This window comes from Toxorhynchites rutilus, chromosome 3 (genome assembly GCF_029784135.1).
Source record: "Toxorhynchites rutilus septentrionalis strain SRP chromosome 3, ASM2978413v1, whole genome shotgun sequence".
In the NCBI taxonomy this organism is placed as follows: Eukaryota; Metazoa; Arthropoda; class Insecta; order Diptera; family Culicidae; genus Toxorhynchites; species Toxorhynchites rutilus.
Genome location: NC_073746.1, coordinates 254,528,620 through 254,541,812, shown reverse-complemented (window position 1 = coordinate 254,541,812; position 13,193 = coordinate 254,528,620). Strand labels below are relative to the sequence as shown.

Below are 13,193 nucleotides of genomic sequence, written 5' to 3'. Positions count from 1 at the left end.
CGATTTACTCTGGTGCGGCTGCTCTCAACCCCCGAGGATATAATCTGCTGGTTCCGGAAGGGAACGCAATCAAAGCCCCTCGGCCTTATCTATGACCGTACAGGGGTGGGCGCGAAAGGCCTCTTTTGGGTCCTCGGGTCTCAGGGTCGTCGTGTGAGTTGTGTGGGAAAGCTTTCGGATTTGGGTTAGCGAAAAGAAGTAATTTTCAGGTTAATGAACAATATTTATTGACTCACGGATCCTTCTCCGGTTACTGGTTGATATCGGTCTTCTACTCGATTGGAGGCGGGTACTGGCGGGTACTGGCGGGTGGTGTTCGGCTACGGCGTGGTCGGGAATGGCGTCGACGAGGTGGTGGTCGATGTGGGATAACGGCGATCGGCAGCTGACGTGATGTGAAGTGGCAACCCCTTGTCGTCCTTGGTGGTTAACGGGGTGAGCGTGACGAAAAACCTCGTGACAACTGGCCTGCGTAGCTCCTTTACGGTGAACCGTACCAGCACGGGGCTGATGAGGGCGAGACAGGCACACTCTTTTCGCTGGTCCTTGGCGTTTAGCTGAACACCTTGATGATCAGCGACCAGGGTTATTTTAACCGGTTTCACCGCTTAATATGTCGGATTCACAACGTGGTATTACACACCGAAATAATAGATAGACTTGAAATAAAACTTAGATCGGTTCGATCGGTCTGCACGCTTCCGCGGTCGAAATCCAAGAGGCCTCAATTCCTTTCCAATTCCTTTCTCGAACCTCCTCCTTTCCTTCTTCCCGAATTCTTCCGTTGCAACCATTCCACTTTCTTACCATTCCAACCTGTCATCCAGTCCTGCTCATCGTAGCCACCTAGTGGTTATTTCCACCCAACCATCCATCATGACGGGGATTCAAAATTTAATAGGGTTTTCCCCTTGATTTGGGATCCCCAACTTTTGCTTTCGTCGAACATTGTTTTTCACCTTCAAACACCACTCCCGGAATCCAAATGATGAAAGTCAAATTTTCGTTCCCTTTAATTCGAGATTCTAATTTTGTAACAATATATGGTTACAGCATGAAATTGAAAACATATAGCTTTGCCCTTAAAACTACGAAAATCAAAATAATTTTTCAACCCAAAATTGGGTATACACCAACAAAATAAGCCCTGCGTTACATGCAATATGCTCGTAAATGACAATACCGTTTTATTTTTCTTACAAGCGTTCTCGTTATATTTACCCATTCCGTCCAGCGCAAATCAGTTCAGCTGCACTCGTTCGTTCGCAAACAGTTCGCCCGCAAACAAACAGTTCTTTCCCATACAGTTCACTCACAAACAGTTCACTCTCAATCAGTTCGCTCTCAAACAGTTCACTCGCAAACCGCTCTTTCGGAATCAGCTGCACTCGTTCATTCGCAAACAGTTCGCCCGCAAACAAACAGTTCTTTCCCATACAGTTCACTCACAAACAGTTCACTCTCAATCAGTTCGCTCTCAAACAGTTCACTCGCAAACCGCTCTTTCGGAATCAGTTCGTGGGGAGAACTACCATTCTTTGAAAAAGAACGACCGTGCGTTCACTCTTTTTGGTGAACTAATTCTTTCGTACCGCTCGTGAACGGTTTGCCCATCTCTACAGTGCATTATACAAGATTCGCTCATTACCATTCGAAAACTTATAAGCACATATAGTGAATTCGAACAGTGAATTATATTACTTAAGTCTAAACACATAGCTAAAATTATATAGGCATAAAATTATGTAACTAATTCCTTAATTTGTTAAAACTTAACCTAATTAAAATATGCATGCAGATTCCGCGTGTGAATGCCTATAAAAAAGTTAGAGTCGTGCGCTGTTCCATCCATGCAACCGATTTTTGTGACTACAGAATATAAAATATGTGAATTAAAATTAACTGTAATAATATTTGCAGCAAAAGCTACATTACAACTGAACCGTATTTTGTAATTTGCTCGGATCGATTTCTGCCATGCAAATAAAAAACAACGAAATAATTAATCAGAATTAATCAAGCAAATGGAGCCAAATTAGGCATTTGGATGTTTTAGGGTGCAATAAATGTATCTATGCTGGATAGACACTCCACCCCCTCTCTAAGGGGGCGGGAGGTGTGGCTGCCATACAAATGAAACACAAATTTCTGCATTACTCGAGAATTAATCAAGCAAACTAGACCAAGAGAATTGTGTCTGAAAATAATCTGATATTATAATGATGAGTTTTGGTAGAAGTACTAGGAATTTTTTGGTAAAAGGTAAATGCAGCGGGGTCGATTAGAAGATCAAACGATGAACAGTTCTGCGATTGGACCCATGAACTTGCACTTAGTAAGAAAACGTGAATGTTGGAAGGTATTGTTAACCAAAAACATATTTTGGGCGGGACGGAGTTTGCCGGGTCAGCTGGTTATGCATATAAAAAAGTCAACTTTTTCCTAATGACGCAAATTAAAAGATATTAAATGGCAATAATACCACTGACAGTAGTACTAACTTGAAAAAAAAAATGAAAAATGTTCAGTGGGAAGATTTTAAATTATAAATTCCCGGTATATCATTGACAGAATGTATAATAGGTGTTGAGGCTCGAAGTAACATTTTGGTTAGAAGTACAAGTACCGTTGAAAATCAAACTAGGTATAAACTGGGCGTAAAAAACCTCCGGTTCATCAGTTTAGTGTTAGCGATTAACTTATTGGAAAAGAAATTTATTCCAAAACAAATCAATATTTCCATTTATCAAAAGTCGCCCCTCAATCATCGTAATCATCAAATGAAAACACAAACGTCACCTGATAAAGCTTGCCAGGGAAAGAGTGTTACTGCCAGCTGTGAACCTTCGCGCCGACAATTATATCCAATTTGTCCTCCCTTTGCGGTTCCTTAATTGAAAGCTGAGTGCATGTGTTGGTCTAACAAAAAATATAACACATATTGTAATGAATATTTATTCGCTTGCGAGCTACCTTTCCACCATTCAAAATGCATTCGTACGTACGAAAGTGTTTATTTTCCCACCAATAGAAACCAGATGAATGATTAACTCGTCAACATTTCCTCGGCGCTCGCAATAGAGTCGTCATGTGTGGTAGCTTTATCGAACGGAAGTGTAGTGGCGGCAAATTGTAGTGTGGCAAAAAAAATCCATCTTTAGTGCGCCACCATGAGGCGCCGGCAACACACAGAATGTGGTTTTTGTTTAATGACAGCACTAATTATTAAATCAATAGCTCGTTAGTATTCAAACAACGTGGCATGTCACATTTAAATCACTCCCTCTGGACACCTGGAAGTCACTGCTCAAACATGTAATCATGGAAAGTGGCAGTGGTCATTTGTCCAATTACTTTCACGTGGTCAGCTGTATTCTGAAACAGACGACTCGTTTAAACTGGATTTAAAGAGACACAATCAGAATAGAATTAGTGTCATGGCCGTCCAAAAATAAAAAAAAACCCATATGCTCGAAGGAAATGAACACGAACCACGACCCCATCATCTCCATTCCCTAAGAGCAAACTGTCCAATTCAGATTCATCCAAACATATCACGCCACTATAAAAGTTTGTCCATCGCCGGTCACCAGCAACCACAGTTTTGGAAACTAAAATTAAATTCTCCCAACGCCAACGGCGGAAAATGTCCAAATCATGCCAAACACGACCCAAAGATTCGGACATGCTGAACTAACCGAACACTGGCGTAAATCTCATTGAAAAGTTTAAATAAATAGATTTGAGAAGATCCACGAAAGCGAACAGGCGAAAATGAAAAGGGACGTGAACTAGGAATACTAAAGAGTACAAGCGCACACAGGACCGAAGCGATGAAACGGGCTGAATATCGCAAACCGCTATTCGTTTCTATTCCCGTTCCCCGCCTCAATTTTCTTCGCCCAGGGACCCGCTCTCTTTGGGAGAAATTCCCATGCCGGAGGTTTGTTTACAGCTGTCTCTCGCAGTTTCTCGCTTCCGTTGACACCAATGCGCATGAAATCCACTGTTTGCGGAAGTGGGACATGTTTGGAGCAATGTATGCGCCAAAGATGGACCGATTGTATGCTGTACATGTTTGTGAATGACGTGATCCATTTAATTGAGATTCGCTGAGTATAATTGTGCTTTGTAGTTTGTTGAAGTCTTAGCTGCACATCTATATAAATAAAAAATGGATTGCCATATTTGTTGGTAATAGGATTGGGAGATCTTCAGAAAAAATATCGATCTTGGCGAATCGATTTTCTAAACGGCATAGGGATCTATTCATTAATTAAATCGGTACCAAAAAATCGATCTTTGAAAAATCGCACCCCTCCCGTGGCCGAGTGGTAGCGTCCCAGATTATCATGCCGGAGGTTCGGGTTTGATTCCCGTTTTGGCCGGGGATTTTTCTTCAAAAAAAATCATTCGGCTTGCACTGTGGTCACGTATATTCTAGAGCTTGCTACTCCAGAGTACATTCAAGGCGTGTTATTCGGCAAAGAAATCTCAACTCTCAACCCCCGGCATGTGACGCTAACCACTCGGTTACGGGAGCACACTAAGTACTATTTATAAAAATTACGCAAGTAATATTACGTTGAGAAGACAAAAGTTCCACTGGAACGTTAGTGTCATCCAAGAAGAACAAGAAGATATATGAGTGTTGCTAAGTTTCTTGCAGGGCTCAACTTGCGAATAAATTAATCAATCTTTGTTTGTATACATCTTATATAAAATCTATATTTTTTTCAATCTGAAGACAAACTAACAACAATAACACATGACAATATCATATTATATGGGTTTAGCATGAAACAATTATACAAGCCATTCGTAATGCAAATTAATAAAAAGTATAGAAGAAACATTATATTATTGAATCAAATAAATTAATTCAAAACTATTATAATAAATAAGCTGACCCGGTAAACGTTGTTCTGCCATATAAATGATTTATAGTGAATATTTTGGGTGTTAAATAAAACATAACTTATTTATTGTAAGAGTTTTTAAATGTTTTAACGTTTTAAATTTATTCATGGGTTTGCAAATGTATCAATTGCTCTTTACCGATCTGCAGAACTCAACATTAATATGAAAATACTCAACGATTTCCAATGCCTGTGTTGTTGATGTTTGTGAATGATTGTCTGCCATTATCAGTATTTATTCGTTGATATACTGGATATCCGTCTACGCTTGTGGTCGTGTTGTTGGCGAAATCTCTTCATACATTTTCCATCTGCCATGCAAGGCGATAAAAGTTTCAGAACACCGCATGTGCCATGAACCATATTTGTGGTAAAAATATCGAACAGTCATTCGTATTTCGGAATCCGATTGTTTTGAAAATCTTTCGAATTTCACAATTCAACCGAAATCGACTTTTGCATTCTCAAATCCGTTCGACAGTCGTTCTATACAAATGTAGAAAACTTACATTGTCGCAAAAAAACCGTCAAAATAATTCATCAGTATTCGTGGAGCAATTTACTCTATATCAGATTGGCAGACCGGGAAGGATGTTTGAATTGTTGAAAGGGCCTGGCCGGGTAAGGAAGTAAAAAGTACCCTTAGACCAAATCACCACTTTCTATGGAAAATAATGTATAGGGTACCAAATAAGAAATTTAGACTATTTTTTGAGCGCCTACGAGATACACCATAGGATCTATGGTAAAAAAACGTAATTTTCACGCGCAGCTTCGAGATAAAAATTTGAAAAAATACTGAAAGTGCGTCTTACTGTGGTGTGTCAATAAATATTATTAAAAAAATGGTTCTTCAATAATTAAAGCACTAAAAAAATCATGAAATATTGAAAAAAAATTTTGGGTGATTCAGAAATTCAGTACTACTTTAAGGTGAAGGTGGAAACTAGCTACAAATGGCTGCCACAATGGCGCTCGTTTCTTTCATCTCCCTCATCTCCCTCACCCCTCGCCCGAAAATCAATAATTTTGCGAGACAGTGTGAAGAAAATTATCGTTTTCGCACACTTCCTGTCAAGTAATATCAACCAAATTCTAATCGATTACTCACAAGATATTAAATTTTCATCTGCTGTCGCACTGTATAGTGAAAAACGTCGAAAAACTCGAGCAATTGCTCTGAAAGATAAATTTTCATTTTTTAATCTTCGACAATAGTTTTGTTTGTATTGATGAAAGCATCGTTATTTTTTCGACACTGATGCCAGACAACATCATCGAAACAGCTATAAAAACCACTCAATAAAATGTTATTCCTGAGTCATAGCGTTTCATGTCATGAAAATCAATAGAATAAAATTGTGTTGATATCAATACAATTATTATTTTTACGTTTAATTGGTCTTTAATGTTAGTTTTAACAACTTTAACATTGGGTAAGAAAATTGTATTGCAGAGCTCGGAACACTGCCACGGCTGCCTATGCTTTCAAAAACAGTAAACGAAAAAGTATTACATTCAATCAAAATGCCTCGGCCAACGAAGAGAAGAGAAGGCTCTCCAACGTGAATATGTGAAAACAATACGTTTAATTATCAACGTGAAGTTACTATGCGGAAGAAATTTTTCATACCAAAAGAGCATGTGTTATAAATTGGCTCATGTTACGCTCGCGTATAATCAGAATTTTACTTCATATGCAAATGCACCTTCTATATATATTTATATTTGCAATTGTTCATCGGAACATATCGTTCATACATTTTACTTTAGTATTGAATTGTTATTTTTTTCAAATGTTTACAAAGACTCGTGTCAATGAAGCGCCACACAGTCTGATAAGTGAATTGATCTATTTACGTGTGCTTTGCTCTTCTCTCACAAACACTATTACCCCATTTTTACTCATGGGTTTACCTATACTACTACAAAGGCTAGCTTCCACCTTCACCTTAAATCGTATTTTAATGTGTTTCTACGCCTTTTCTAGATATGTGTGATTTTTTTGAAAAATTTAACAGTGTCGCGCGTTACAAAAAAAATATATTCCTAAAATTTGATTTTTCTTAGATCTTTGAGACTCATTACAGGCTAAATGTGTGATTAGATATGTATGTTTATTTATTTGTGTATGTTTTTTTACATGTTATTTTTATACTTATATTAGTTTTTTCAGAATATTTCGTGAACTGCGCGGTACGAAATAATCTAATAATTTTTTTGGAAATAGTTTTTCATTTCGATTTTGTTGTAATTTTCTAATGTTTTTTTTTTCATTTTCTCTCGATTTTCAACTCGATTGGACATAAGTTGAACCGCATACTGAAAGCAAAATGATTCAGAATATGGGTGAGTAGTTGATCAGTAGACAGATCTGGAATTTTTGAGGAAATGTCACTATCAACTTCCTAAGGGCATATTTTGTGGACTAACCAAATTAAAAATGTGTGTATGAGGTAATCCTCGCTTCTTCCTTTCATCCTCATACATTTAGCAATATGTGGGACTGAATCCGGCTGGACTTCATTTTTTGTTCGAACATACGTACTATAATGTCATGACAATGCATTGCGTTTAAGCCTGACAAGAGAAAAGACTGTGTCGACTTTGCTCATGATAGCGTCTCGTATGGTAAAGTATTTTTCTTCACGCCGCTTTTTTTTATTGTGTCGTAGGAATCACAGTCGTTCGTGTGTGTCAACGATGCATTTCTGATTATTGTTTTTTCTTCGAGTCATGATTTATCACGTCACTGTGCAGTCGTCTACCATGATTCCAGCTATGCTTGCGCATTGAGCCTAAACACGTGCTCTCCTCTCCTCCCCATTTAACAACGCAATTAAATTCATTCTGTTTGGAAAACGAACAACGGTTAAATTATTTAAATATTATTTATACAAAAAAAACTAAATTACGTTTAAAAATGGGGATCGGGGTTCAAACTGGGGTTATATGTATGGTTTGAAGCCTATATGTCTGCACCCTAATAGGTATTTAATATATGATAATCGGTACCCTAGTATTATACATATACAGCTTGCGACTTAATCTCATGCCTACTGTTCCCGCTGGGTGCACTGCTTCATCCAAGCGTTCCGCGGTGTTACCTCGACTTAATTCCGCTAACGGCTCTCAAATGCGGTCCAAAGTATGACAACCGGAAAGAAGGGAAAAATCTCGAAATTAGCATGTCATTTTCATTAGTAGTTGGCAGTTAAAATATAAATTGAGTTTCAAAATTAAAATTTGTAAGTAAAATAGTAAAATTGATTCTTAGTAAGTAATTTTAAATTACTAATGGCTATTTGCTCACACATTTAACACGTATTTCAGATCACGGGTTTAGCTATTTTCAAGATCTCGCGAGAAGAAATTTGTACTCACTATCACCGAAAGTTTGAGTAAAAATTGTATACATAACCTGAACCAGAAGTAAACGATTCGAATACATTTGTCGTTTAAAGCTGCGCAAAATAAAAAAAAATTGTCCCTATGCTTCTGAGTACCCGGTGAATTGTAAGATTCCTTCTGGGCCTTTTTCTTCGCTTCCACTCGCCGTAACACCTACCAAGATTTTTGTGCATAGTTTCAACAAAATCGGACGAGCGGAAATCGGATGGTCATTAGGGTGACCATTTACGTTTAAGAGTGGTCCAAAAAATCATTTTGTTCCTCATTTTTCCCAAAAAATCATAACTTTTGAACTACTGGGCCAATTCAGATGATCGATATATCAAACTAAATTTAGTAAGCTGATCTTTTTTGGAAAAATACAACAGTTGCAGAGAATTTGAATTTTGTTTTCGTTATTACTAATTATATTTGTTTTTCATAGTTTTCATGGTCTCAGGACCAAGGTCGTCATATTTTTTTGTATATTTTCTTTAAAGCTGAGTCTTTTTCACGTAACATACCGAGCGGCGTTTTTTTTTCGTTTTGGACAAAAGACTAGCTAATTGGCTTCAATTTGATATGTCAACCATCGGTACAGTAGTTCAAAAGTTATTAATTTTTGGAAAAAGAGACGCTCGGTATGTTATGAAAAAAAAAAGATTTTTCGGATCACCCTAAAATAGAAATTGTCACCCTAACAAAAAAAATACGGGTCTAATATTTTGCGTTAAAGAACAAATCTACTAAATATTATATATCAAATCTATTTTTAGGAATTAGGAAAATCGAAAAAATGTTTTCGATGCCAAATGACTTAGAAATGCATAAAACGTCGAGATGTGGTGTTATCTCTAAAAAAAAAATTGGCCGAAAAACGACCTTTTGGAACTTAGCCTGAGTGACAAAAAAATCAAAACTTTGAGTGCTTTCAGGCACCTCTAAATCATGTCCCATTGAGCTGAAATTTTGCACAGGTAATTTTTTTGAGCCAATAAACAAAATGTACATGGTTGGTTTTTGAAATTCGATGATGTTTTTTTCCATACATCCTTTACCACCCTGATATATATACACGACCATTCCATGTCAAACCAACATAGTGGTTCTCAGATTTTCGTGAAAAGTGGTACATATATTTGTTCTTTATCGCAAAGTATTAGACCCGTATTTTTTTATTTTTTCATAAGGGTGCTCATTTCAATTTGTGGGGTGGTTCGAAAAATTCATTCTTTCGTACTTTTTTTTTATTTTGTTTTCGTTATTATTGATTGTGTTTGTGTTTTGTTGTTTTCATGGGTTTGGACTACGAGGCGCTATATTTTTTATATTTTTTCTTGAAAGCTGAGGTTTTTCTACATAACATTTCCAAGAATCAGAGATGTGATTTTTTTTTCGTTTTTAAGTTATGATTTTTCAAAGTTTTCAAATGTTCCGAAAATTCATTTCTTGCTTTTTCTTTCAAAAATGACTTTTTGAAAAAACATTACTTTTGAACTACTGGACCGATTTAGATAATTGACATAAAAGATTGAAGCCAATGAGCTAGTATTAAAAAAAATATTACATTTGCCACAAAATTGGATTCTAATCACATAGATCTAGTCTACTTGCATAGGAATATTGAATGAAAACTGAAAACAAGTTAAATTTTAAAAAATCGTTGCTCAAAAATTAAAACAGACGCATCTTTGATTTTTGGATATGTTATGTAAAAAAATATCACCTTTCCAAAAACAATACGTTATCGTTAACCGAGAAAAGTATGAAAAACCAACATAATAATTATTATTTTAACCAACTTCCTAGTTTGATATGCTTTAAAAGAAGACTATTGGCTTCAATTTGATATGTCGATCATCTAAATCGGTCAAGTTGTTCAAAAGTTATGATTGAAAGCCATGAAAACAACAAAAAACAAATACAATCAATAATTACGAAAACAAAATCCGAATTTTTGGCAAGCGTAGTATTTTTACAAAAAAGATTAGCTGTTTGGATTTAATTTGATCAATCAATCGGTTCAGTAGTTCAAAAGTTATGAATTTTCAGAAAAATCATTTTCGGGAAAAAGGCGAATAAATGGATTTTTCGGACCACCCCAAAATAGAAATGAGCATCCTAATGAAAAAAAACGAGTCTAATATTTTGCGATAAAGAACTAATCGACCACTTTTCACGAAAATCTGAACACCACTATATAGGTTTGGCATGAAATGGCTGTATATAGAAGAAGACATAGTACATAGTAAATTTTTTCGAATTCATCTATTCATCTCAACTATCTTCCAAAGTATTATGTTACAATTTTCACTGCCAGCCCAGTGAATGTGATAGTGAAAATATAACTTGTGACCACTTTTGTAATGAATGAACTTAAAAACTGCTTCTGTTAAATTTATGTCCACTAATGTGAAAACCTTGAAAGTGAGATCCAATCTTTATGAAATTTGTCTGGCGGTTGAGAGAGATAAAGATCAATATTAACTGAAAAGCAAATTCACAAAACATTTTCTACGACCAAAAAGATCGGAAAATCAATGCTCGCAATTTTGTTTGGAGTACAAAGAATATATCTAGAAAAATCAAAAATCGTAGAGGAAAAGATCACTCTTTTAAATATCGATCCAAGATCGCCCAATCCTAGTTGGTAAACGCAAAACCCGCAGAGGGAATGGTCCGATTTAAGTCTCATTATTTTTGTATTCGTCGCTGCCCGTAGATCAATGGTAAGGGGAATTTTGGAAAACTCTGAAGGAAAATGGGGAACTCGTAAAACTAAACTCCCGTATGTTCTACGATTACATCGTCATATGCGTTGTCAGTCCATTTGATGTTTGCCGTAACGAAATCGATCTTTGTTCGAAAGTAGAAATGGATTTTCAGATGAAATAACGCACTCCTATACTTTCTATCTATGTAATAAAAATGGATCTCCAAATATTTTGGTAAGCCCAAATTTGGAGGAAGAAACCGTTCTGTTTGAGCCAGCTTCTTTTTTTGTATTCGTCTCTGTCAGTAGATCAATGTTATGGTGGAAAAAAAAATTAAAAACTCTGAATACACCTTCGAAACAAATAATTTCCATACATTCTACAATGACACCGTTGTTGTTGGAATGTTGGAATTTTTATGCACTGTAAACAATTATTACTTGGAAATAAAATAACTTTCAAGGGCTGCAGACTATTTTAAGTGCTTAAGGAAGCACCTTTTAATGGCAATACATTGAGATTTTTAAAAAGTCTATCGAAACATTGGATTGCAGACCAAAACAACACGCGTGAAACAATGCCTCTCCATTAGTAAGCATCCACAAGCTAAAAGCGCACTGAGAGTATCTTTTCAGACGTTGAAATACAGCTGTAATGGTTTCCGTTTACATCAGCCACACAAATCATACTCGAAAGCCATTTTCACGAGCAGCGCCGGAAATATTACAAACCTGACGTGATAACAAACATCGCAGGGAAAAGTGTAGTTGCGATATGATTTTTTTTTTGTTTTGTTTGTCGTCACTGAAAACCCATTCCAACTTGTTATTCCCAGGTGGATACACTCGCTCTCCATTCTCATGCAAGAGGCCAAACTGTACAATGGAACAATTACAGTATGGGGTCGAGCTACGAAGCAAAGTTCGATGAAGAGGTAAATTGATTCGAGCAAAGCCAGGATTTCTTCGAAGCGGAAAAATCCGATCCTATTGGTTCGTGAGAGAAGAAAGGGGGGCAGTGTGCAAAGAATGTTGTTAAGGTAGAGTACATGTACTGTATTTCTGATGCATACACGTACAACATCGTTTCCAGGTTGGATGACGTGAGTGAGAATAAAATAGAAGAATGTGAAATAAAAAGAGTACTCAGAATTCAAACAGAGGGAAAATGCTGTGTATTTATCGAGAGGAAACTGTCCCTTCTGAGTTTTATAGACATTTTTCCGATACACAAAGCGAACGTTGCACCCTGTAAACACCAAAGGTTTAGTTCTAACAATTTTTGTCTAACTTTTTAATAACTTTTTTCACAAATGATAAAAAAATTCGTTCTAGAAACATACCTTATATACACAGATGCTGCGGGTTCACAACTCTCAGCTCACCTTTATTAATATCATAAAGCTCTCGAAAATATGTGTTCCCAATGTATTGCTTGCGTTCTAGAGGCAAATGTGAAGCAAATATCCTATATAAGACCCGATAAGAACCGTCATTTTTCATTTCCCCCCCCCCCCCCCACTTTTCCACTTTTCGATATGTTTATAACTATAGAGTCATCCCCGCTAACGGTTTTTCTCTATCTCTGTTTTGCAGTTTCCCGAGCGAAGATCCTCGGCAACTCGGAGCTGTTTATCAAAAGCGGAAGCGACATCAACCTCACGTGTGTGGCCCTGCTATCGCCGGCGCCGCCCTCCTTCATCTACTGGTACAAGGGTGGCCGCGTGGTTAATTACTCCCAGCGTGGCGGAATCAGTGTGCTCACCGAGCGGCAAACCAAGACGAGCAAATTGGTCATTGCACGTGCGATGCCGTCCGACTCCGGCAACTATACGTGCTCCCCGAGCAGCTCTGGTAAGTTGATGGTTTGGAGGGGGGAGGGGGGGTATTGTTGGTTTTGTGCGATTCTCCGCTCGATTATCTGTGTACATTTGGGGATGCCCCTCCTCCGAGGATGAACGTGGTTGCACCTTCGCCGTCCGTTTTCGCTTTATTGGTGTTGAAATTTATGAATGGATTGTATAACATGTTTGAGGAGTGAAACTTTTAATGGACAATTACCTTCTTCATAAGATTCTAATTATTTTTTTCTCTAATCTCCATCCAATATTGAAATTTTCCAACGTTTTGTAATTGTTGACAACGTTTCGTAGTTTTTAAATAGTTTTGTT

The 13,193-nt window shown here is 37.1% G+C and overlaps 1 protein-coding gene across 2 annotated transcripts in view; it reads left to right on the top strand.

Moving 5' to 3' along the window:
• The window catches only part of LOC129776379 (limbic system-associated membrane protein-like), a 373,734-nt gene that overhangs the window by 271,508 nt on the left and 89,033 nt on the right, over positions 1-13,193 (top strand). For both annotated transcript variants that reach the window (XM_055781981.1, XM_055781982.1), the window contains one exon: positions 12,619-12,876. In XM_055781981.1, coding sequence (XP_055637956.1) covers positions 12,619-12,876 — 258 coding nt within the window. The remainder of the gene's footprint in view (positions 1-12,618; positions 12,877-13,193) is intronic.